The 26,198-nt window shown below is 44.6% G+C and overlaps 1 protein-coding gene across 3 annotated transcripts; it reads left to right on the top strand.

The window, feature by feature from the left end:
- Nucleotides 1-228: 228 nt before the first annotated feature.
- Nucleotides 229-24,548, top strand: rif1 (replication timing regulatory factor 1). 3 transcript variants are annotated; one of them, XM_027290860.1, is made up of 35 exons: nucleotides 229-347; nucleotides 5,899-6,035; nucleotides 6,124-6,202; nucleotides 6,297-6,393; nucleotides 6,501-6,631; nucleotides 6,713-6,807; nucleotides 6,943-7,132; nucleotides 7,243-7,335; nucleotides 7,444-7,582; nucleotides 7,673-7,824; nucleotides 7,915-8,029; nucleotides 8,116-8,283; nucleotides 8,550-8,660; nucleotides 9,619-9,681; nucleotides 10,098-10,201; nucleotides 10,280-10,366; nucleotides 10,446-10,519; nucleotides 11,536-11,716; nucleotides 11,827-11,934; nucleotides 12,015-12,164; nucleotides 12,254-12,353; nucleotides 12,439-12,728; nucleotides 12,803-13,005; nucleotides 13,123-13,216; nucleotides 13,317-13,448; nucleotides 13,791-13,933; nucleotides 14,012-14,101; nucleotides 14,196-14,250; nucleotides 16,324-19,488; nucleotides 19,578-19,706; nucleotides 19,805-19,891; nucleotides 22,773-22,888; nucleotides 22,981-23,131; nucleotides 23,215-23,338; nucleotides 23,628-24,548. In XM_027290860.1, the coding sequence occupies exons 2-35, from the start codon at nucleotides 5,920-5,922 to the stop codon at nucleotides 23,897-23,899; spliced, it is 7,404 nt and encodes a 2,467-aa protein (XP_027146661.1). In that variant the 5' UTR covers nucleotides 229-347; nucleotides 5,899-5,919; the 3' UTR covers nucleotides 23,900-24,548. The 3 variants fall into 3 exon arrangements, with proteins under 3 accessions (XP_027146661.1, XP_027146662.1, XP_027146660.1); XM_027290861.1 differs by lacking the exon at nucleotides 229-347 and adding an exon at nucleotides 4,348-4,574 and having other exon boundaries at nucleotides 10,101-10,201; XM_027290859.1 differs by lacking the exon at nucleotides 229-347 and adding an exon at nucleotides 4,348-4,574.
- Nucleotides 24,549-26,198: the final 1,650 nt, after the last annotated feature.

Raw genomic sequence — 26,198 nt, 5'->3', positions numbered from 1 at the left:
TACTCTATCTATCTATCTATCTATCTATCTATCATCTTTCTTATTACAGCCACAGTGTGCTGTTTTCCTTATAAGGTCAAATGGGCGGACCTGGGGGTGACGAAAGCGGGGTCAAGGTAATTTTGTACGTCGGCTCGGTGGTTTTGCGCCAGCAATTTCGCGGGGGGTAACACCAAGGAGCAGTGCAGCGAGAGCAGGAAGCAGTGAAGGCTGAAGTGTTTGAAGTGTTGAAGTAGAAGACTGAAGAAGTGAAGCAGTGAAGCAGTGAGCTCCACAGTCACAGACAGCCAGGGCGAGGCGGCAGGTCGGCCGCTGTGTCTGCTCCTTCTACCGCCCTGAACTCCGAGGTGAGCTGCGGTCAGGAGGATGCTGTGTGTGTGTATGTGTGTGTTTGTTGTGCAAAACAAGCAGCTGTAAATAGTGTTGACTCGCGTTGTTTCTGTGCGTGTCGGTAACTTTACCGAGCAGCTGGCCCGTGGTTGTCCCGGCGCTGTTACCCCGCAGTCCTCTCTGTGAGCGGCAAATTCTGTGGCTAGCTCCACACAGCAGCCGCTGCTAGCGGGGCTTGCTACACGTTAGCGGGCTGCTCGCGACTTGTCCGCGTGAGGGTCAGCGCTCCTCACGTTACCGACAGCACGAGCCGTGCTATGTGTTCAGTCGGCTCGTGCTGTTCTTGTTCACTTGTTTTGGTCACTCTGGTCTCCAAGAGGAAGTTGCTGAACGGGAGTGCTGCTGGCCTCTGGTGCATTCACCACACACACACACACACACACACACACACACAACACACACACACACACACACACACACACACACACACACGTCCCGTGTTCACAGAGCTGGATTCAGTGGAGGGTGGACGCAGTCGGCACAGATCTCACTGAGGTACGGCCCTGCATCTGTTCTGTCTCAGTACAAGTATACAAAGTCATGCTTAATCATCCCAGGTCGATCCATACACACACTGAGGCTGTTCATCACGATTCTCTCTATACTCCTCATTAGATCGACTTTATTGATCCCAATTATTCACTTATTACAGCAGCTCACAGTATAAAACAGGCAGAGTCCTTCCTCAGCAGTCTGGTTTGACTCTGGCCTGTGCTCCACAGACTGTCTGTCTGTCTGTCTGTACTGTCTGTCTGTCTGTCTGTCTGTCTGTCTGTGTCTCTCTTCTCTCTCTCTCTCTCTAATTCCCCACCGTAACAGATGGTCGAACTGATAAGTTGTCTGATATGTAAAAACACAATCCAGCACTCTTTTTTAGCCTTGTGCACGTTGCTGGTGTTTGCAGTCAGTCAGGGTGTGACATCAGACCTTTGGTCTGTGTTCAGTGTGCTCTGAATCGGAGGTGCATGGAGTACATCTTTGGCCTTACTGCAGATGTCGATCTCAACACTTGAGTTTCACAGTAAGGCCTTCTGACTTTATTTAAAGTGCTTTTGTTCTGGGTATCAGTATCATAATCCCTGTGATCAGGTGGATTGATCGAGTCATTTTAAAAAAAAAAAAATCGTCTTTCACAAATGATGTGCTTTGAGCGTTCCTCTGTCAGCAGTCTGTTTATTCTCTGTAAACACTCTCCTCTCTACACGTGAAGACTGACAGTAAAGGACAAAATCCAGAGCTAAAAAGCTTGTTGTCCTGAGCGTCCTCTCCTCACCACCTCCTCACTCCTCCCCCTCCTCCTTCGTGTGGGTCTCTTTCTCTTTTACAGGGCTAGCCCTGTAAAAGAGAAAGAGACCCACACGAAGGAGGAGGGGGAGGATGAGGAGGTGGTGTAGGAGAGGACGCTCAGGACAAACACAAGCTTTTTAGCTCTGGATTTTGTCCTTTACTGTCAGTCTTCACGTGTAGAGAGGAGAGTGTTTACAGAGAATAAACAGACTGCTGACAGAGGAACGCTCAAAGCACATCATTTGTTGAAAGACGATTTTTTTTTTTTTAAAATGACTCGATCAATCCACCTGATCACAGGGATTATGATACTGATACCCAGAACAAAAGCACTTTAAATAAAGTCAGAAGGCCTTTACTGTGAAACTCAAGTGTTGAGATCGACATCTGCAGTAAGGCCAAAGATGTACTCCATGCACCTCCGATTCAGAGCACACTGAACACAGACCAAAGGTCTGATGTCAACCCTGACTGACTGCAAACACTCAGCAACGTGCACAAGGCTAAAAAAGAGTGCTGGATTGTGTTTTTACATATCAGACAACTTATTCAGTTCGACCATCTGTTACGGTGGGGAATTAGAGAGAGAGAGAGAGAAGAGAGACACAGACAGACAGACAGACAGACAGACAGACAGACAGACAGACAGACAGACAGTCTGTGGAGCACAGGCCAGAGTCAAACCAGACTGCTGAGGAAGGACTCTGCCTGTTTTATACTGTGAGCTGCTGTAATAAGTGAATAATTGGGATCAATAAAGTCGATCTAATGAGGAGTATAGAGAGAATCGTGATGAACAGCCTCAGTGTGTGTATGGATCGACCTGGGATGATTAAGCATGACTTTGTAACTTGTACTGAGACAGAACAGATGCAGGGCCGTACCTCAGTGAGATCTGTGCCGACTGCGTCCACCCTCCACTGAATCCAGCTCTGTGAACACGGGACGTGTGTGTGTGTGTGTGTGTGTGTGTGTGTGTGTGTGTGTGTGTGTGTGTGTGTGTGTGTGTGGGTGTGTGTGGTGAATGCACCAGAGGCCAGCAGCACTCCCGTTCAGCAACTTCCTCTTGGAGACCAGAGTGACCAAAACAAGTGTAACAAGAACAGCACGAGCCGACTGAACACATAGCACGGCTCGTGCTGTCGGTAACGTGAGGAGCGCTGACCCTCACGCGGACAAGTCGCGAGCAGCCCGCTAACGTGAGCAAGCCCCGCTAGCAGCGGCTGCTGTGTGGAGCTAGCCACAGAATTTGCCGCTCACAGAGAGGACTGCGGGGCTAACAGCGCCGGGACACCACGGGCCAGCTGCTCGGTAAAGTTACCGACACGCACAGAAACAACGCGAGTCAACACATATTTACAGCTGCTTGTTGTTGCACAACAAACACACACATACACACACACAGCATCCTCCTGACCGCAGCTCACCTCGGAGTTCAGGGCGGTAGAAGGAGCAGACACAGCGGCCGACCTGCCGCCTCGCCCTGGCTGTCTGTGACTGTGGAGCTCACTGCTTCACTGCTTCACTTCTTCAGTCTTCTACTTCAACACTTCAAACACTTCAGCCTTCACTGCTTCCTGCTCTCGCTGCACTGCTCCTTGGTGTTACCACCCCGCGAAATTGCTGGCGCAAAACCACCACGCCGACGTACAAAATTACCTTTGACCCCGCTTTCGTCACCCCCAGGTCCGCCCATTTGACCTTATAAGGAAAACAGCACACTGTGGCTGTAATAAGAAAGATGATAGATAGATAGATAGATAGATAGATAGAGTAGATAGATGATAGATAGATAGAAGATAGATAGATAGATAGAAGAAGAAACAGACAGAGGACGTTGACAGTAAAGGAGTAGACACATAAACATAAACAAGAACAAGAACTATATACATATATGTATAATGTGTATATATATATAGATATGTATATATATATATATATTTAATATAATATATATATAATAGACATGGATACATAGGAATGGGAATGTGCAATGAAAGGGTGCAACCGAGCATAGTGCAGTTATAAATATAGACGTGTACAGTAGGTTGACTTGACTTATAAACTTAAGAGGTCGATATTCTGTATATGCAGAGTGTGAGTGCAGGTGATGATATTTACATAGATAATTATCATTTACAGATATATATATATATAATATATATATATATATATATATATGATATAGATATATATATATATATAATATTTTTTTTTTTTCTTTTTTTGAATATTGTCTTAAAAATTCTTTCCAGAGAAAGTTAACGTGTGGGCTCCAGGGAGTTTATTTTTTTCTTTCTTTTATATTAATGTTTGTCTGTAACTGTAGATGAAAGATGTTTTTGATCCTTGATTTACTGTAGAAAAGGTCTCAAAACCTGAATCTTGAAAATTATTGTCCATGAGCTACAAGCTACAATGTTATTCATAGATACAGAATGTCTATATATATATATATACACACACATTATACATATATGTATATAGTTCTTGTTCTTGTTTATGTGTCTACGTTTACCTGTCAAGTCCTCTGTTCTGTTTCTGTCTATCTATCTATCTATCTATCTATCTATCTATCTATCCATCTTTCTTATTACAGCCACAGTGTGCTGTTTTCCTTATAAGGTCAAATGGGCGGACCTGGGGGTGACGAAAGCGGGGTCAAAGGTAATTTTGTACGTCGGCGTGGTGGTTTGGCGCCAGCAATTTCGCGGGGTAACAGCACAAGGAGCAGTGCAGCGAGAGCAGGAAGCAGTGAAGGCTGAAGTGCTGAAGTGTTGAAGTAGAAGACTGGAAGAAGTGAAGCAGTGAAGCAGTGAGCTCCACAGTCACAGACAGCCAGGGCGAGGCGGCAGGTCGGCCGCTGTCTGCTCCTTCTACCCGCCCTGAACTCCGAGGTGAGCTGCGGTCAGGAGGATGCTGTGTGTGTGTATGTGTGTGTTTGTTGTGCAAACAAGCAGCTGTAAATATGTGTTGACTCGCGTTGTTTCTGTGCGTGTCGGTAACTTTACCGAGCAGCTGGCCGTGGTGTCCCGGCGCTGTTAGCCCCGCAGTCCTCTCTGTGAGCGGCAAACTTCTGTGGCTAGCTCCACACAGCAGCCGCTGCTAGCGGGGCTAGCTCACGTTAGCGGGCTGCTCGCGACTTGTCCGCGTGAGGGTCAGCGCTCCTCACGTTACCGACAGCACGAGCCGTGCTATGTGTTCAGTCGGCTCGTGCTGTTCTTGTTACACTTGTTTTGGTCACTCTGGTCTCCAAGAGGAAGTTGCTGAACGGGAGTGCTGCTGGCCTCTGGTAGCATTCACACACACACACACACACACACACACACACACACACACACACGTCCCGTGTTCACAGAGCTGGATTCAGTGGAGGGTGGACGCAGGTCGGCACAGATCTCACTGAGGTACGGCCCTGCATCTGTCTGTCTCTGCTCACCCTGCTCATGTACAAGTATACAAAGTCATGCTTAATCATCCCAGGTCGATCCATACACACACTGAGGCTGTTCATCAGATTCACTCTATAATCCTCATTAGATCGACTTTATTGATCCCAATTATTCACTTATTACAGCAGCTCACAGTATAAAACAGGCAGAGTCCTTCCTGCAGCAGTCTGGTTCTGACTCTGGCCTGTGCTCCACAGACAGTCTGTCTGTCTGTCTGTCTGTCTGTCTGTCTGTGCTCTATCTCTCTCTCTCTCTCTCAAATTCCCCATCGTAACAGATGGTCGAACTGAATAAGTTGTCTGAATATGTAAAACAGAATCCAGCACTCTTTTAAGCCTTGTGCACGTTGCTGAGTGTTTGCAGTCAGTCAGGTGTGACATCAGACCTTTGGTCTGTGTTCAGCACTCGATGATGTTCAGTGTGCTCTGAATCGGAGGCTGCATGGAGTACATCTTTGGCCTTCTGACTTTATTTTAAAGTGCTTTTGTTCTGAGGTATCAGTATCATAATCCCTGTGATCAGGTGGATTGATCGAGTCATTTAAAAAAAAAAAAAAAAAATCATCTTTCAACAAATGATGCTGCTTTTAGAGCGTTCCTCTGTCAGCAGTCTGTTTATTCTCTGTAAACACTCCTCCTCTCTACACAGTGAAGACTGACAGTAAAGGACAAAATCCAGAGCTAAAAAGCTTGTTGTCCTGAGCTGTCCTCTCCTAACCACCTCCTCATCCTCCCCCTCCTCCTTCGTGTGGGTCTCTTTCTTTTTACAGGCTGCGAGGAGGTGAGTAATAATGATGGCGGCGGCGGGGCCTCCGAGCAGCTCCGGCTTCCTGCCCCTGCTGGAATCTTTGGAGGACAGTGCTGCCGGACAGTCCGAGCAGACGGACGCTTACCTCACCATCGCCAAGTACGTCCCTCGCCCTCCCTCCTCTCTGACCACGCATGCCTCTCCCAGAACACGAGTGACAAGTTGATTTTTCCTTTTTCCTTTCCAGTCGACTCAGCGGAGAGGAAGGCCGACATTTTCTCCCTGCAGTGGAAAAGCACTTTTCTCGTTTGGGTAAAGTCACCCTGGTGAGTCTTCTGCACATTGTTATCGTTCATGCTGAGTTTCCTGTGTCTGCATGAACTGATGCCTGACTCTGTTTGTGTCTCGCGTTGCTTCCAGGCTCACATCAGCAGTTCAAACGTGGAGCTGAGCCAAGCTGCCCTGCAAGCTCTGGGCTTCTGCGTGTACCATTCTCGCGTCGTCTCTGCAGGGCCCGGTACGTTCATTAACATACTTCATACCTCATCATGTGAGCGGGTGAGATTAGACTCTGTGGGAATGTTATTGCTCCTGAGGGTGAGTCGCTCTTGTTTTTGTTTTCAGAAACCTTTGCAACAGAGATCCTGTCAACACTCTGCTCCCTGGTGGTGAAGTCCACAGATAAGAACACGTGCACCAGAGCATTATGGGTCATCTCCAAGCAGAGCTTCTCTCCAGATGTGGTCGGCAAAAAAGTGAGCATCAGCAGAGGTTCAAAGTCCAGAGGAATCCCAGTGACTTGATTCTTATGAATCCATGCTGCTTCCCTCACTCAGGTACCAGCTATACTGGGAACACTGGAGAGTGTGTGGAGCAGAGAGGACATCCAGTCTGTGGTGATGGAGCATGAGGCCCTGAACGTCGTCATCAGGTAAAATGACCATGCTTCACTGGAAGAGACTGTTTATTTGTCCTTGTTGGGCTTTTATTTTGATAGCAACAGCTGAACGTTGACAGGAAACTAGAGAAGGGGGACATACAGCAAGCTTTTTCCTTCTATGCGCAGGATGCTGGAGCAAGTCCCGGGCCAGATGGGCGAGGGAGCGGTGCGGTGGGCGAAGCTCGTCATCCCGCTGGTGGTCCACTCCGCCTCCAAGGTGCGTCTGCGGGCCGCGGCGGCCATGGAGCTGGGCATGCCTCTTCTCCTGGAGAAACAGATGGAGGTGGCCGCCATCATCGAACCCATGATGTCCTCAGTGAGTGCCTCTGTGTGTCACCTTGTGGAAGATGTGGAAACATGATTTTCAAATGTTTGAGATATGATAAGATCCTCCTCTGGAACACTGCTGTGTCTGTTTGTCTGCAGAAACTGATCCCAGAGCTGCAGAAGCTTTTCATGTCCAAGAATGAAACCAACGTCCTGAAGCTGTGGCCCTTATTTGTGAAACTGCTTGGGAAGGTAATCTGTGTGTGCATGCAAATCCAGACATGTGAGAGTTTTAAGTGATAGTTATTGTCAGAGGACATGGTGGCGTCACACACTCAGATGGAAATGTTTTCTCCACAGCTGCTGCACAGAGGAGGTCCTTTCATCAACTCCCTGCTGCATCTGGAGGAGCTGGGTTTCCGTAGTTCCTCTCCGACCATCAAGAAGATCGCCTTCATCGCCTGGAAAAGCCTCATCGATAACTTCGCCCTCAATCCAGGTGAGCCGCCAACACCCTGCTCTCTGTTTGAAGTCTTTAGAGGATCTCCACACAGCTGACCTTTTCATTTGCTGCACGTCTCTCGTGAAGACATCCTGTGCAGTGCCAAGCGTATGAAGCTCCTGATGCAGCCCCTCGCATCCATCCACGTCAGGACAGAGGCCCTGCTGCTCACCAAGGTGGAGGTCTGGTGGTATCTGGTTGTCCAACTCGGGCCCAACCTGTCACCCAACTTTGATCAGGTGAGCCTCTCTGAACTGTAACACCTCATGTGTGATGTGTGATGTAGTGACGTGGACTGTGGAGTGAGTGAACAGTGTGTGTGTCTCCAGGTGTCTGTCCCTCTGCTCCAGTGCACCATTGGCTCCGACTCCTCCTCAGTCCCGGTCACTGCTTCTCGACCTGTCAGTCAAAACGGAGCCAGTACACCCAGCACACCCAAGACTCGTACGTTTCCACATCCACCTCCCTCCACCCAGGCTCATCCGTCTCCTGGACTGTCATGTGTAATATGTTTCCCCCTCCTCCCACAGCCTTCAGCACTTCAGCCAACACGTCTCTGATGAGCCTGAACTCCAGCGTGCACGTGCCCTCCACCTTCCCCTCCATCCAGCTGCTCGGCCTGGAGATGCTGCTTCACTATTTTCTCGGAGCAGAGGTGATCGCCACGGCAGCCAAGAACAAACTCATCCTGAGTCTCGGTGAGAATCAGAGAACACGGTTTGTTTTTGAATTTGTCATCTTGTACATGTTGCTGTCATGGACATGAGGCTTGAACAGAAGCTGCAAAGACAATCAGACTGGGCTGTGTTGGTGATAGTAAGTGGATTCTTCCTGCGGTGCAGCCAAAACAAAATGTAAGACTGAGGCCCCTGTACAGAGGGAAGAGTAAAAGACTGTGGGGACGCGGTTCAGTGTCACATGCTGTGTATGTCGGGTGATTTGAACATGTCCTGTCTTTTCTCAGAGCCTCTGAACCACTCACTCCTCTCCGGTGCTTCCTCTTTCACCAAACACGCTGCTGTGCTTACCTCCAGCATCAGAGACGGATTCACCAATGTCGGCAAAGAAGCTCCAGGTAATCCTCGCCGGTGGATGAGGCCACGTCGTTGATGTTGTGTAAACGAGATGTCTAGGTTGTCGTTTCTGAATGGAACACCGTCAACACCTCCTGTCAGTGTTTCAGACCTGGAGACAGATTTTAAGAATAGCTGTAACAATTTAAAAAGCTTCATGTTAATGTTCATAAGCATCAGTGTACTTTTTATTCAGTTCAGTCTGCGTGCTGTGTTTGAGTTTCAGCTCTCTGTAGTTTATGACTGCGGGCACGTGTTCAGGCTCTCCTCTGACTGACTTGTCTGAGGCTTTGGAGCAGCCACAGTGTTATCAACTGCACGCATCTGCTCTCCCAACCTCAGTTCAGTGTGTTCGTCTGCTGCGCATTTGTTCAGTGTTAGTCGACATGTAGAGTGAAGCGCGAGAGGCAGCGGTGGTAGTGAGGCAGATGGTGAATGAGAATCACAGCAGTTACACCCACACAACCTCCACCTGCACACAGCTGCACCTCAGCAAGGCGGACAGTTTGGGTCAGTTAGCATCAGGCTCTCAAGGATCTTGTTAGAATTGTTGGAGCCAAAATCTTGATTGAAAAATGCTTCGAATATTCAGCCTGGAATGTGGAAATGTGTCAGCAGCAGTTTTCTTTCATTCTGATTGTAACGTGAATTGTTTCTGCGGTTTACCTCAGAGTTATGCACCAGGAATGTGATTGGTTAAAGCAGCACCTTGCAGATGATGTCACATTTTTTTTTGCAGGATAAGAGGTCATAGAAACATCAGGACAGTGTGTGTGACAGCTCAGTACACAGATCTATGTGTTGTGTTCAGTCTGAGGCAGCAAAAATGTCCAAATCTGTTTGTTCCCATAAAAGAGTTCTTCAGAATCGAGCTTTGCTTCAGAACCAGGGTTACTGATCAGTCTGTCTGTGCATGCCCCGACGTGATGAACCACCTTGTTGTCCTCTGATCTCTTGCAGATTCTCTTCTGGCTGTCATCTGGAGGAATCTGGTCCAATTTGTCAACTTGACAATAGAGTCTGGTAAGTCCTTTGTCTTTATTGGTGTGGTTCTACGTTTGACTTGTATATTAAATGTGATTTGGAGAGTCATTTCCAGCTTGTATTGTGACTGCTGCTCAGCTGGGTGGGTCTTTTAAAGCTGTAGTTCCCACCTCGTAGCGCCACATAGAGTACTCTGATTGGGTCTGAGCTCTGTCATTTTGGAGGAGGACCAGTGAGACCTCGTCCTCTCCTCCTGCCCGACTCACTCACACCGTCGTCAGTTTAAGTCTGAGGGTTCAGAGCCTCGAGCTCTGGACTGCTGTGAAGAGAGAAACTACTGAGGGGTCTCTCCCCGATGATGACCGCCTTCTCTTCAAACACACACTTCATATTCTCAAACGAGTGTTGTCATCTGGCGTTGTGTATCTGAGCTGACTCTCGTCTCTGACTGTCAGTAGGCAGCAAGAAGGACCGTCAGGGTTGTGAAGTTCTGACTCTGATGCTTCAGGCTCTGCAGAGCATCGTCACCTCAGAGGCTCTGCCTGCACACAAAGTCCTGGTAAGAACCTGAGACCATCTCGACTGTCTCATTTGAATATCTTCAGTGTTCAGTTGAATGTTAAATCTTGTTCCTCAGATTCTGCTGGAGGCCACAGTGAAAGGTATTCCCCATAGAGTTCTTGGCTCTGCCTCCTATCAAGTGGGCAAAATGGATGTGCTCAATGTGAGTGGTACAGTGTCACACACACACACCCATGAATGCTCATGACGAGGACTGGTTAAACTTTGTTTTCTCTCCTCAGGGAACGCCGGCTCTGTTCCTCATCCTCCTCCTCTATGACAGCAGCCTGCTCACAGCCTACATCGAGGACGAGAGGTCTGTCCACTGTTTGATTCAGTGCAGCATGCTCACACCTGTAGTTTGGTTTGGTCCCAGTCTAGACAGATCTGTGGTGGCTTTAAGTTTGAATCTGAAGAGGCCACACACAAACTGGTAAACGCAAAGCCTCATCATGTCACATGTCAACATGACACAGACCTGCAGGACAAAAACACACTTTGGTCCAGTGACTGTTGATTCATGTGCACTGAAGAGTCACATGACTTTCTGTTAAACATGGGACAAGTAAATAAAAAAATTGGGTATGTTTTTAGATGTGTATCCAGAATACCAGCTGGTAACTAATTTCTTTCTTTCTTTCTTTCTTTCTTTCTTTCTTAATGACTAATAATGTAAAGCTTATTTAAAGCCTCCACCTATAGTTAAAATTTCAGTTATAAGGAACAGAAGACAGACATACAGAGCATAATTATAACATGACAATAACAAATAGCAATATAAAAACACAAATTACTATGTAAAGTTGCTAAGTGGACTAGAGCTACTTCTGGGTACATAATGTCTCTGAGCGGCCTGCTGATGTGGCGTTTCCACTCTGTGACGTAAAACTGAAGCCTGTTTGCTCGCGTGATGGTTGTCATGACTACCACAGAAGTGTTGAGGCACTTCTGAAATCCATGCCTATCATTTTTTTTGAAGATGTTTACATTATTTAACTCGAATGTGTTGCCATGAATAATGGTTTGGCGCCCCCTGGTAGTGCAACTGTAAACTGCAGGATGAGTTTGAATTCCAATGTGTGATTTTTTTCTCCCCTCAGGGGGATGAAAAAATAACGAATAACGAATCATATTTAAAGTGTTTCATAGTTTTTGTGGATTTTTGAATGTCAGACATGTTTGTCTTCTGTGTAGTGGCAGCCCAACGATAAAACCATTTTCATGGATGTGAAAATGTTTTCATACATGACACAAACTGCTACGACAGGACTAACAACTCACACAGACAGATCGGCCACAGCAGTCTAAAGTGCTTGCTGTGTCCATGTGCAGGTTTTTTCAGTGCCTTCAGATGCTGGTAGGCTGCGGCCTGTCGGGGCCCACTTCCCCTCTGGCGTTTGGGGAGGCGGTGCTGGGGGCCATGGGACGCAGCGCTGGGTTTCTACAGAACAAGGAGCAGCTGTGGAAGATGTGGAGCGTGATGGTCAGCCCACTGACCGACACCATCACACAGGTAGGCAGAGAAGCAGCAGCGTCACTCGTGGAACAAGACTTACGAGCTGTGTTTTTTAATGAGGAAGATGGGAACAAACAGTGAATTATTCTGTCACTTGTGTTTTCCAGTCTAATGAAGTGAACCAGGGTGACGCTCTGGAGCACAACTTCAGTGCCATGCACTCTGCCTTGATGTTCCCTGTTACACACCTGCTCCACGGCACACCTCTACAGCAGGTCTGTTTATCTTCATATTAGATTTACCTTCATGACCACGTCACCAAAAGGACTGATTCTGATCCCTATGTTTTGTCTAGGCGTCCCAGAAGTCCATGCTGTCCTCATGGTCCAAGCTGTACAAAGTGTTTGCCCGCTGCTCTGCGCTTGTGGTCACGGCTGAAGAGAACATCTGCTGCGAGGAGTTCTGTGCAAGGATGACTGCTGCGATCGACAGAGCTGCTCTGATGGTGAGTGGAGGAGAGGGTAACTGGAATAATGTGGAAACCTTCATTTTGAAAGCGACCCTGTTTTGATGTACCGATGTCTGATCCTCCAGGTTCCGTCAACGTTAAATGCTGTTGCCAATATCCTCCAAGTCATAGTGGAGTCTGTGGACTTCTCGCCGTACACTCCTCAGTTTCAGCAGAAGCTGAAGTGTAAGAGAACATACATGACCTTAGTTTCAATGTTCACCGTCAGAATAAAGTGAAAATTCACTTTATCCACTCTTGTCTCCACCAGCACCTCACACTCCAGTAAACTGGATGAAGAAGAGGAATAAGGTCCTGGGGAATCTATCCACCTTCCAGTCCCTGCTGGTACAATGTCTAGAGGTCTATCTGGAGGGCCCAGAGGTTTTTGCTGAAGCCACAGGGTTGGCCCTGGTCTTCATCCTGTCTGCTCTCTTCACCAACCTAGCTCTCGCAAACACGATCAAGGAAGCCCTGACTTCTCTGATTCAACCACTCACCCTGTTCTCCAAACAAGCAGCCAGTGAGCCGCCTAAATTCACCTCGCAGCTTCTGGGAAAGGTGAGTCCTTTGTTTAAAAACACTTAAAACCACGTACATGTTGAAACTATAATGTTCCCCTGTGCCTCCCGCAGTTAGAGAAGCTTCTCCTCGAGGTTCTCAGCTGCCTGCAGACCCGCTCTGCTTTGGCGTACGACGATGAGCTGCTGGCTCTGCTCTCTCCTCTGCTCTGTGTGTTGTTTCCTCACAAAAACAAGCAGCTGCGCACCTCCGTTGCCCAGTTCTGGAACTCCACCTTCGCCAACTCAGTCAGCCTCACTTACCCCGACGAGATCAGGTGAGACTGGTTTTTGTTGAACATCTTTCCCTCTTTCTTTTTTTTCTACCAGTGAATCAGATCTCTGTAGGAATGGCTCACAGTAATCTTATCAGTGTTTCCATTTTCTTTAATCAGACCAATCCTGAGCCAAGTGAAGCAGAAGACTCCAATCATTCTTCCTGCTTTTGAGGCTGTCAGTGTTCCTGATGACCTCAGTGGACAGTATTCAGTGAGTTGCAAGACACACTCTGCTCTTACTTTACTGTTGTAACTTCAGCTTCATTCATAGCGCTCATTTGTGTCTGATTTATCTGATTTTGTGTGTTCAGAGTGAGAGTTCCCAGTTGGAGACCAAGCTCAGCGGGATGCCAGTTTCATCTGTGGGGAAGAGGGACTCACTGCTGGGAAAGGCTGCCGAGCTAAAGGACAGGAACGTCACAAAGACCTCCAAGCCAGTTTCTGTAAGTCTGGACTCTTGGTGTAAAACTGAAAACGACAGGGCTTCTAAAGATTAATGATAATTTCAGTACAGCAGGGCTTTGTTTGCCATGTTATCAAGTGTGCACACGTGATGGATGGTTACATATTCAGTGAGAAATTAAAAACACGCTGGGTGACCATGTGGCCTCACAGTTTAAGACACTGACATGTGATTTCCTCTCAGCTAACAGACAACTGACCAAAATGCATACATGGGTCAACACACATGCATACTGTGATGTATTTATCGGTTAGCTGATCATGCATCAAGTTAATTTAATTTCTATGTTCCCTCGTGTTTGTTTGTTTAATGTACTCATCAGACAAAGCTGGACTTTGGCTCTCCCAAGCCGCCTCGCAGAGAGATTTTGGAGGAAGAGGCCTCCATTGACTTTGTTTTCATCCCTCCGGAGACGAAGGAGAGGGTTTTGACGGAGCACCAGAAGGAGGTGAAAAGGACAAAAAGGTCAGATTTCTCTTTTTGTCGGTTTCTGTACATCCATGTTGTCAGTTTGGAGTAGCACTGATGTTTTCTTTGGCACAGGGTCGACATCCCTGCCATGTACAACAACCTTGATGCTTCTCTGGATACAACGGTTTTCAGCCAGTACACACAGAGCCAAGACGACTCTTTGTAAGTTCTGAGCATCTGCTACCAAAATGGAGAGAAATCTTTGCTCTCATAACAACAAAACAGCATTCATATAATAAACTTTTTTCCCCCACAGGGACAAACCGCCAACTGAACAAGCTGACAAGGTTACCGAAGATGCTCCTGGCAAGGTAATTATTATTTCCGTTCTTTATTCAGGGAAACCTTGACTGAGCAAATTGCTCTTTTACAGCAGTGCCCTGATCACAACAAACAAATATACAATAAATAGCCCAAGCATAGTAAAATGGGGAAAAATAAATAAATAAAAAGAAAATCATTTTAAAAACAAAATCAGAGTAAAACAAGTTAAAACACAGCAAGAACACTGTATATTTTCCATACCATGTATTAAAACTTTAAAACGGTTTTCTGACACAAGTTTGTCTAATTTCAGTGTCTCTTGCAGATGGTTCCATTTAGTGGGTGCATAAAACTGAAAAGCTAATTTGCCAGCCTCTGATCTTATTTGGGGTGTTTTTAGTGTTATAAAACCTTGTGACCTTGTGCTATATGTGCGGTGTCTAAAGTTTAAAAGAGAAGTGAGGTATGATGGTAATTTGCCTTGTAGTGCTTTGTAAATAAAAGGAGGCAATGTCTTTCCCTCCTCTCATGGAGAGAGGACCACCCTACACTCTCATATAGCTTACAGTGATGAGTTCTAAAAGGATCACCAGTAATAAAACGTATAGCTCTATGGTAAACTGTATCAAGAGCTTTCAGAGTAGATGGTGATGCATGCATGTAAATGATATCTCCATAATCTAAAATTGATAAAATGGTTGATTCAACAATGGTCTTTCTGCTCTCAAAAGAAAGGCAAGACCTGATTCTATATAAGGCACCCAGCTTAATTTTTACCTTCTTTGTGAGCTCAATCACATGTGTTTTGAAAGAACGCTTATTCTCCAACCAAATTCCCAGATATTTATAATGTGCAACTTGCTCAATCTGGGTTCCATTTAGGGAGCAAATTCTAAAAACATTAAGATCACACACTATTGATCTCGTAAAAAGCATGAATTTAGTTTAGGGGGCGGCAATAGACACCCACCATGACTATGGAGTAGCCACCTAATTGAACCTTAATAGCTAATAAATCATACTGATCTGGGACAGAGTAGGAGAAAATAGTAGAGCAGTTTATCATGTTTCTAAAATAAATTGCTACGCCACCACCACGTTTAACTTTTAATTATCGTTAAAATTTATGTCATTATTAGAAACCTAGCTATTTAACCATGACTCTGAGATCACCATAAAATCACGGTCAGAATCATTTGCCCATATTCTTAGCATGTCCATCTTTGGCAACAAACTTCTACCATTGATGTGCACCATGCCAAGTCCTTTATACACCCTAAAGCTACTTGTAATGAAACATTTTCCCCATCACACACAGAAAATGGAAAAAGAAAAAAAAAAAAAATCAAATTTGGCTGGAAAGACATCACTTGAGGCTTGTTTTCATTCTCCCAAAGCCAGTATGAATAACAGAAACTCCTAATACACTGTTCCTTGCAGTGCTTCATAGCTAATACAGCCCACATGTATTCTGGGATAAACTGCTAGTGGAAGTTGATTAGTAAGATCTGATTTTTAAAAAGTGTTACTGCAGAAATGATCAAGCGCATTAATTAAAGCGGGGTTGAAATTAGGTTGTACTCAGTCATGTCAAAGATGCAAGAACTTGCAGTTCCATTAACAGAGGCCAAAGAGGTCTTAAATTGTTGCTGCTTCTCTAATTCTAAACGATCACAAAGTAAAACTGATCAGACTCCAGATGTTTACAGTAAAAGAAGAAAACACATTTGCTTTATTTAAAAAAAAGATGACACTAGTATATTAATCTCATAAAATAATATAACTTATTGCATTATTGCTTATTTGTTACTCTGTTCATACCAGACAGTTTTTAAATAATTTTTGGATCATAACCTTCTAAACTTGAACAGGCTGGCGAGTATTAAGTCTAGTCCTCATTGAAAGAAAATGGACCTCTTTGTCACTATAACTGAATATACATAAAGATGCAAACAAATTTTTCCATTATCATTATTTGTATAGTGTAATTTGACAGGTCACCATGTCACCTTTTTTTGTTCTATACATTCACATTTCAAAAGCATCTGTGTTTGCCTTGTTTGAACGCATTTCTATGTCTTTGCAGACAGATTTAGTTAATTGCCTTTGATTTCTTTCAGGTTCTTAAAGAAGATGTGAAAAATGGAGAGGACATTGAAGTTCTAACAAAAGATACACAAGACTATGCCAGCCCAAAAGCAATAGACAACATGACAGGAAACCACGAGCAGGAAGAGCTGATCCCTGAGTCAGCAGATGTTTCTATGGAGGATGATGTCAAGAGTGACGATAGAGCAGAGGACTTGGAATTGCAGTCTAAAGAAGGCACAAGTCCCAACATCTCTGGTTCTTCAGATTTGGTCTCTGGGACTCCCCAGAAACCCAACAGTCGCCGTCAGTCCTTTATCACTCTAGAGAAATATTCTGATGGAAAGCCTGCCAGCCCTAGCAGTGCGTCCTCATTCACAGGTCCTCTCATAAAGACCTCCCAAGAACGTTCTTCGGCTTCCCAGACATCCACTGGTCCAAACTCTCAAGATTCCCAGTCCACTCAGGGAGGAAAAAAGAACTCGCAGTGTCGAGTGAATGTTGCCCCTGAGTCCCCTCAAAGGCCAAAAGATTCTGGGACTAAATGTGGGCCAGTAAGGCTGACTGAGAGAATGCCCAGTGACACAACGGAGGATGAAGATGTTATCCCGGACACCCAGACCGAAGTGGAAGGAAAAGAGAGTCCAGAAATTGCTTCCACAGTAGAGGAGCTGACACAGTCAAGCCAGGAAGAGGATTCTGAACAGAATGATTCTCAATCCTCTTTGACTTCTTCAAACGAGCCCAGATGTCGCGGACGCCCCAGAACCAGAGCCCTGCTGCCCGGAGAGGACCCTGAGAAACGCAAGAAGTACAAAAGGCAACGCTCTGGAGAGGAACTTAAAAGTGATTCTTCAATGTCAAGCTCAAACAGACCAAACACGAGAGGGAGGCAGGCTTCTGAGGAAGAGAGTGGCAGATTACGAACAAGAGCTCAGAGGGACAAGAGTGAGTCAAACCAAACCAACTCTCAGAGTAGAGCTCGCAAGAAGATCAGGCTGTACAGCAAATCAGAGGAGTTCCTTGATAAACCTGAACCCAGAAGGAGAAGCACAAGAGAGCCTGAGTCCAGCCAAACTGACTTGCGGTCAGACACACAATCTGACTCTGAAAGTCAATCGCAGAGTAGGCACAGGCGGCGAAGCAAATCATCGTTGGAGGCTAAAGAGGCTGGAATGAAGGAAAAGGTTTTGCCTGACAAAGAGTTCAGCCAAACTGCCACAGATGAGCTCAAAGAACAGTCTGAAAAGGATGATGTGCCAAAGACAGACTCTCAAATGATCACTACTCCTCCTGAAACTAGTGGTAGATCCCAGGAAGAACTTGTAGAACAGGCTGGAAAAGATGATAAGCCAAAGAGAGATTCTGAAGTGGTCACTCCTTCCCTTCCAACAAGTAAATCCCAAGAGTTTGAGCTTGTAGAACAGGTCAGAAAGGATGATGAGCAAATGGATGCTTCTCCTCACGCTGGTAGCCAGATCCAAGATGTAGAGTTTAGCAAAACAACCGGAACGCAAGAAGATTCTCAGATGGTCACTTCCCCAACTAACCATGAGTCCCAAGATGGAACAAGCACAACAATGACTGTGAATGAATCAGAGGTCAAAGATGAACAAAACGGAACAGGAGAAGGTACAGATGAAAACTTAAGTCAAGAGGACTCTCAAGTAATCACACCCTCATCTTCTGATAGCCAGTCTCGACGTAGGTCCAGAAGAAGCAAGGCAGCGGAGTCTGAAGATAAAAGTGAAAATAAGGATTCATCAAGAAGGCAGAGAAGGTCTAGTTCCCAGGCAGCATTGTCAGGTATCAGTCATACTGAGGCCACAACTAGTGGTAGGACCAGAAGGAGCAAGGTGCAAGAGGAGCAGTCAAAGTCAAGTCCTTATTCAACCCCAGAGAGTTCCCAGAGTACCCCAGAGTCCTCCCAAGGCAGGGGCAGGTACTCGAGAAGAATATCTTCTCAAGGATTAGTAGCCAATATACAGTCTGTGAAGTCCGACTCCCCTGAGGCCAAAGAAAATTCCCCAATGCCCCAAAAGAGAGGGAGGAAACCTCGAGCATCTCTTCAAAGTCCCCTCACCCTTGAATCTAAAGACAAAATTAATAACGATGTATTGACAAATGATAGTGAGGCTTCTCAAAGGGAAGATGCACAAAGCATAGAAGCTACAAATGCAACAGATTTAGAGGATTCACAGGAAACCCAAGATTTGGAGGGTTCGGAATCACTGCAGGTAGTTCATAGCATTGAGGAGCAAAGTAACAAAGAATCTGAGGCTGTTGTAGAGAAAACTGACAGTGAAAATACACAGAGCAAATCATTTGTCATGTCACATCGGAAAGAGGAGCAAAACCAAAAGGACTCTAAAACAGACATTGATAATACCCCTTTACAAGAAAGTAACACCGGGGACTTGCAATGTGATAAATCACTTGAATCAGTGGGGACCAGTTCTGAACAGACTCAGGAGAAATTGCCCTGTGACCCATCTGCTATGGACACAATGTCGTCTCCCAATGAGACAATGGAGAAACTACCGGCCTCAGAGTCTTCAGAGGAAAAAGCTGGACAAATGACTGACCCTGGTGACGATGTTACAGAAAAACACGATTCAGACCACCAAGAAGATCCAGTTGTAGAAGAAGACCCAGTTGTTCCAGCTGAAGATGGTCAGAGTACATCTTCTGGACATAACCAGATGGAATGTTCAAATGTCTTGAATGATTTTACAAAGGAGGGGCAGCAGTCTGCCTCCATCAAAGAAGGCGAGTCTCCATATCAACACACAGAGGCCAGCACCGATGCTGACATCACACCTCTACAAGACAGCAAAACCCAGATTATGGAATGTCAAGGCGAAGAAGAAACTAGCAAAACCCAGATTATGGAATGTCAAGGCGAAGAGGAAACTAGGACAACTAACACTGAGAACGGTGTCGCAAATGTGGATGCTGACCTACCTGATGTTTGTAATGCTTCAGGGTTCTCAGAATCTACAAACAAAGATGATTTCCAGGGTTCTCCGGTGAAGCAGAAGGACCTGGAGGCTGTAATGGAGCCAGATGTTGGCCAAAGCCCCATCAGTGGCAGGACCAGAGGAACCTGGTCTCCCTCAGCCTCCCCATCAACCAGTATTCTTAAGAAGGGCCAGAAGAGACCACTAGAGGATGAGACTCCCTCACCGCTTGTCAAAGTAAGTGACTAATTGAACCTTGGTTAAACTGTGAAAACAGGATTTGTTTATGTGGGTGAAGGTAACTTTATTGTCTCTTAACTTTGCAGTCGAGGCGTGTTTCTTTTGCTAATCCAATCCAACAGCAGGAAACTGCAGATGACATTGATCGTCGCAGCCCAGCTATCAGAACCAGCTCCCCCAGAAGATCCAAACTTAGTAGTATCCCACAGCCCAAGGTATGACTGAGGCCAGCATGGTTTCTCATCCACATAAAGTTTTACTTCAGATTATCTGCTTTGAGCTAACATGACGCCATTCTGCTCATTTATTCTAGTATGTCACCACTCCAACAAAAGGCTTGCTGATCCTGAGTCCCAGAAACCTGCACAGTCCAGGTTACAAGAGCTCCAAGAAATGCCTGGTATGCACACGAAAATGGAACCCCATCAGTTTCCTTTTTAATGGGGCGTGTAGCAACCAATAACGTAACAACTTAGTAATAACTAGACTGATTAGACTTTTTCATCTTTTTTATCCACCACTGTTCTCTTCCTGAATTTTAGCATATTCCACTAAGTGATCTAGCTACCACATACACTTCACTGTAATGAATAATGAAATACATACATGAAATTATGAATTTACATATTGAAGAAAATAAACAATATTCTAAATAAAGATTTTGTACAACAAATAATTCTAAAGGAGAGAGAGTGCTGCATAGTATGTACCCTTGAATGAATATGATGACTATGCCATCCACTATATCTATTTTTGATGAGCAAACTATACAAAAACTGCAAAAATATTTTCCAAGAAATGCAGTCCTATTTATGTATTATTACTAGGGCTGTCAATCGATTAAAAAAAATTAACTAATTAATCGCAAAGATTTCTGTAATTAATCACGATTAATCGCAATTAATCTATCAATAAATGTATCAATAAATTAAATGCATTTTTCTGAGACTGAAGCTTATAATGAATATTTATTTATGTAAAATGATCAAATTAATGTAGAATAAACACAAAGTATATTTAAATTCATTGTATTGGCTTAAGGTGCACATATGCACAGTGCAAATAGAAAAAAGCCAGAATGAGGAAATATACTGACGAGTGCCACACTCCTGTAGTGTAGACTGGGTGTTTTGCTTTTAAAGTCGTGTTACTTCTGTGGAATTTAAATTCGGCTTTGCAAACTGTGCAAATTGCCTTGTTTTTGTCCAACGAGCCGTCGGGCAACTTTTTAAAATGAAATGTTCCCCCTAAAAGTCCGTCCTTATCCATCTTTACACCATAGACTGTCCTTTAGTTAGGATAGATCATAGACATATATACAGACTCTCCTTTAGTTAGGATAGATCATAGACATATATGCACAGACTCTCCTTTAGTTAGGATAGATCATAGATATATACATAGACTCTCCTTTAGTTAGGATAGATCATAGACATATACATAGACTCTCCTTTAGTTAGGATAGATCATAGACATATATACATAGACTCCTTTAGTTAGGATAGATCATAGACATATATACATAGACTCTCCTTTAGTTAGGATAGATCATAGACATATACATAGACTCTCCTTTAGTTAGGATAGATCATAGACATATATACATAGACTCTCCTTTAGTTAAGAAGATCATAGACATATAGCACAGACTCCTCTTAGTTAGGATAGATCAGGGGCGGCAACCTTTACCACTCAAAGAGCCATTGGACCCGTTTCTCACCGTAAAGAAAGCACCGGGAGCCGCAAAACCTTGACATTTAAAATGACAGGGCATGCAACGTTTTTTTTATTACATTTAATGAAGGACTGCAGAGAGAGAAAACGAAATTAGGCAACATTTCTGCATGAAACAAAAACTCTGTGCAAAAAAAAAAAAAAAAAATTTTTATCATACTTAGTTAATGTGATTTCTGCTTCTGAGCCTCAGCGCACAGCGCCTGCAGGTCAGGACTGGACAAGATACTGTAGCGACCCTGCAGTAATGTTACAGTGTTACGATGTTGAGTTCTGTGGTTTCCCATGGTGCGTGAATGCACCTGAATGAGAGCAAGGGGGCGGGGGAGCAGGTGAGAGGAGCGAGCGTGTGTGAGCAAGAGTGGATGGAGTACAGCGCGAGTGAGGCTGATGTGTGGGACCTGTTATGTCGTTTGGCGTGGTTATGGCCGACAATAACACAGTTCTGTAACGCTACAATACATTTTAATTTAATTTTTCATCAACTGTTTTCAAAAGTCACAGGGAGCCAGATCAGAGGGATCAAAGAGCCGCATGCGGCTCCGGAGCCGCAGGTTGCCGACCCCTGGGATAGATCATTGACATATACATAGACTCTCCTTTAGTTAGGATAGATCATAGACGCCTCATTGAGCAGGTTGGTCCGTTGCTGCGATACGTTAACGTGTCCGCCATATTGGATGTGGCAGATCTGCCCGTAAACTAATACAAGCAGGGCCGGTTTTAGCTGTGGGCAATGTGGGCGACCGCGCAGGGCGCAGTCTCCGTGAGGGCTTTAAGTTAATGCCTCTTATACACCCATTCACACACACACTAATATATCTGGGAAACAAAGCTACACTTTGCCACATCCAAAATGGCGGCCGCCACCGGAAGTAAACAAACCGCGTTAATTGCGTTAATTCTTTTTAACGCGTTAAATCTTTAAAATTAATCGACAAAATTAACGCGTTAATTTTGACAGCACTAGTTATTACATAATCTGCTGCAGTTATATTTTCAAAGGATTGAAAATGTACGCTACGCCAATGTATAACCTGTCATAACCAGCCAATAATGTAATAACTTATTACATTATTGGCATGTTATTACATTATTGGCTTTATTACATTTAAAATGGCCTAAATTATTATGTTATCGTTGCTACAGGGCAACAGAAGAAATCAAACCAGCTGTGCATTCCTAGCTAACATGTTAGGTCTTTTTACACATCAAGCAGAAACTTCTGCTTTCATGTGGAGTTGCGTTTCTGTCTCCTTGTACTGATCTGTTTTGGCTTCAGCTTCTGAGAGGAAATATCTTCAACAGCTCTTGGAGCTGGTAATGGTCAAACATCCAGCAGCCGGTCACTAACGTGATGTGGCTCTAGGATAACGATGCCTGTCTGTCAGTCCACACTGAAATATTTTGCATATTGGATGAAATTTTGTGCAGATTGTTAGGCTCACCATACATATTTTCATTTGAGTTTTAATCTAAGCAATGAAATGAATTAAAAGCTGCTCTGCAGGCTGTCAGTCATAATGCTAGATTCATCCCTTCATCAGATTTCTGAAATGGGCCAAGAGCCGCGGCCCGTCTCCAGAGACTGCATCTACCCGGCCCTGGTTGGCTGCTCTACACCTGTAGAAGCTGTGCTGCCTCAGATTTCCTCCAACATGTGGTGAGCGTAAATGACAGGACAGACAAACTGTCAGATATTTCTCATTTCTTTAATGTAGTAAAGTCTAAATGGAAACGTTTTACTCTCCTCAGGTCTCGTGGCTTCGGGCAGCTTGTTCGAGCCAGAAACATCAAAACAGTCGGTGACCTCAGCGCCCTTACTCCCAGTGAGATCAAGACTCTGCCCATCCGCTCCCCCAAGATCTCCAATGTCAAGAAGGCACTTAAAATCTATGAACAACAGGTACGCAGACAGAATCACAGCACAGAGGCCAAACAACTTGATCTTGATGTATTTTCATAAAATGTGTGTTTACATCCGAACAGCGCAAAGGGCGAGGTGGTGACGAGTTGAAGAGTTTTGATGAGACCGAGATGATGACCTCTGAACTGGAGGAGACCAGTGCTCCTCAAAACCAGGATGAGGAGGATAAGACCTCAGAGACACTAGGTGTGTAACAACTAAAGAAAAAGAAATGCTGTCAGGCAGTTCAATGCTTACAGAATCTGCAGTGGGTCACCTGCAGGACAATATCTTGGCTGGGAACCAGTTACTTCATGGAGTCTTAGTGGGTTGCCTGGCAACTGATTCCAGCCAAGAAATAGTGGGACACAATGGTTTACACTAAACCCTGTCTTTAGAGTTGTGCATTTTATCGTGATCTTTGTTTTTTGATCTTCTGCATAAACACATAACTTATAGACTGGGGTATGTAATGTCGTCATCTTTCTGTTTGCAGCAACGGAGCTGGTGGATGAGCCTGTTCCTGCAGACGGGAGGCCGGAGCAGGACGCCCCCACAGATCAGACCACTGACATGCCGGCCAGAGAGCAGAGAGCTGAAGGGCTGCTGTCAGAGGTGGAGGCTCTGACCTGCAGGATGACACCTTCAGAACTCAGTCACTGCTCACCACAGCAGCTCGTTCAGATCCACCATCAGTTAGGAGGCCTGATGAGCCACGTGGTGCTCGAGCTGCAGACACGACTGTGCCGGGCGGACGCCAAACCCTGAAGAGCACATTGATCTCTTGTTAGATCGGACTGCTGTGAAGGCACATAAAGAGATGATTGGAGTGGACTCGGAGGATGTTTACCCCTTTTACAGGGACTGAAGTATTACATGACCAGATTTTTACAAAGGAGGATTTTATGGGTTTTAACTCGATGCCTTGTCTCACTTATGATTCGTCTTTCCTCGTGTTTTTTAATCCTTTCCAGCAGCAATCCTTTTCATTTCTAGGTTAAGCTGTTGGGTAATTTGTACGATTTTAAGAAACACTCAAAGGGAAGCACAGTTTCACTTTCTAAGCTGTGCCAGGTGATTTTTAGTAGCTGTGATCTGAATGTGAGTGGTTGTTTCCTGCGTCCTTTGTAGACTTTGTAATAAATGACTGATGTAAGACTACAAATGTATGCAGAAGAAGACTCCTGTTACTTTCCTCAACATGCTGACGACACCTTCCTGTTTTGTACATATATTTTCTGAACTCCTGTGCTCAGCTCATCAGTCCTTCTGTACATTTTGTAGGATTTCTTTGTCATCTCACTTTAACGTCTTATCACATTTTTAAAGTCATGAAGTATATTTCAGATGATAGACAGTGTGCACTTCAGTCTTTATTTGTGGTTTTTAATGCTTCAATAAAAGCGCTAAAAAAAAATGTTAAGCTGTTTTTTGGTATTTACACATAACATGACCCTGATACTGCTAGAGGAGGGACAATAACAACACACAATCTTGATTTGATTCAGGTGCTTTTACCAGTAACAATTTTAATATATACAGCACTCTTTATTTTAAAGACAAGTTCATTATCTTTATTTTACATCAGGCAAAAAGAGCCCAGCACTTCAGATGTTTTTAATGCTTCCTTAGATCCTACAGTGACCACAGGAGAATGACGAGTTCACCATTCAACTGGCGTACAGGACTGACTTCCACTAGCGACAAATCTAGAGACTTTGTGTTGGAGAGGTTTGGAGACTGCTGTGAAAGCACGTATCATCTTCTCAACGAGCACTGGGTCAGAGTCGACCCGTGACCACAGGCAGAAGTAGTTAAGTTTTGTTAATGTGAGAGCCAGTCTATATTAAAGTCACCTGTTCGATACATTTCCTGACCCATAACACTGTAGTCTACCATCTGACATATTTCAAGTACCTAATGTTGGCACTTGGCGGTCCGTAACAGCAGCCCACTAAAAACGGTTTCAGGTTAGTACTTTAATTTCAAAGTTCATCAGGTCTCCTCTAATTTTAGTAGATATGCATTCTTGGATATAAAGTGAGACCCCACCACCAAATGCATTTCTGTCTCTTCTGTACATGTTGTATCTCTTGATGTTTGAAGCACTGTCCTCAAATGTGGAGTCTAAGTGTGTTTTCGGTATTACTAGTATTTGTATATTATCATTATAGAAAATTTCATTTACTTCATGTACTTTGTTCCTGATGCTCTTTATGTTTACATGTGCCTTTGTTAGTCCTTTATTCGGTAATTTGTTTTTTTGTAAAATCTTCTGCCGTAGAGTATATGAGAGAGATCTGAGCTAAAAACTCAAATCCGTCATGCCATTACCTGTCTACAGACGGCTTTGGAGTGCTGCTGCGAGGGTGGATGACTAGTTTGTCATATCTGCACGCTGCTCTCAACTTTGGCATGAGTTCTTTCTTTTTTTGTCTGACTGTGTCTGTGTAGTCCTCATGAAGATTGTAGTTCCTTTCAGGTTTTTGGCTCTTTGAAGTACTACAGATCTGTCTGAATTTTAAAATTTTACCACTATGTGTCTGGGTCGCTCTCCCATCGCTATCTCTACCTCAATGCTTCTCTGTGAAGATCTTTTTCACTTTCTCCTCCTCCTCTGTCCAAGTTTCTCCTGGTGTCTCTACAATGCCATTTATCTAGATACTCTAGTTTGTCTGTGAGTACTAGAAGACTGTTGCAGACTTTCATTATGTCCCCTTGGAGGGCTTTGCTGTGATCAGCTTGGTTTGCATTACTGATTTTAATGTCGTCAATCTCCTTTTGGGTGAACTGAATGCTGGTTTTAATTTCCTGTACTTCCCTCGTTAATGTATCCAGTCTGATTAGTAGAGTCCAGGATCATTGTAGCAAAGCATTGAAAGTTGTCTTGTTGCTGTTGGAGCAGAGCTACAAACATTTCTGTTTAGAAAGTAGTTCATTTATCTGCTCCAGTGATGGTCGAGTGTTCTGACGTGCACCTTAATCAGTTCTTGGGAGTTTCATAGAGTCTTTGGTAATGTTCAGCACAGGTAGAACATACAGTGTTAACTTAGCAGAGTCCCCCAGA

Source organism: Larimichthys crocea, chromosome XVIII (assembly GCF_000972845.2).
Source record: "Larimichthys crocea isolate SSNF chromosome XVIII, L_crocea_2.0, whole genome shotgun sequence".
In the NCBI taxonomy this organism is placed as follows: Eukaryota; Metazoa; Chordata; class Actinopteri; family Sciaenidae; genus Larimichthys; species Larimichthys crocea.
The sequence above is the reverse complement of the archived record's forward strand: the minus strand, read 5'-3'. Positions and strand labels throughout refer to the sequence as shown.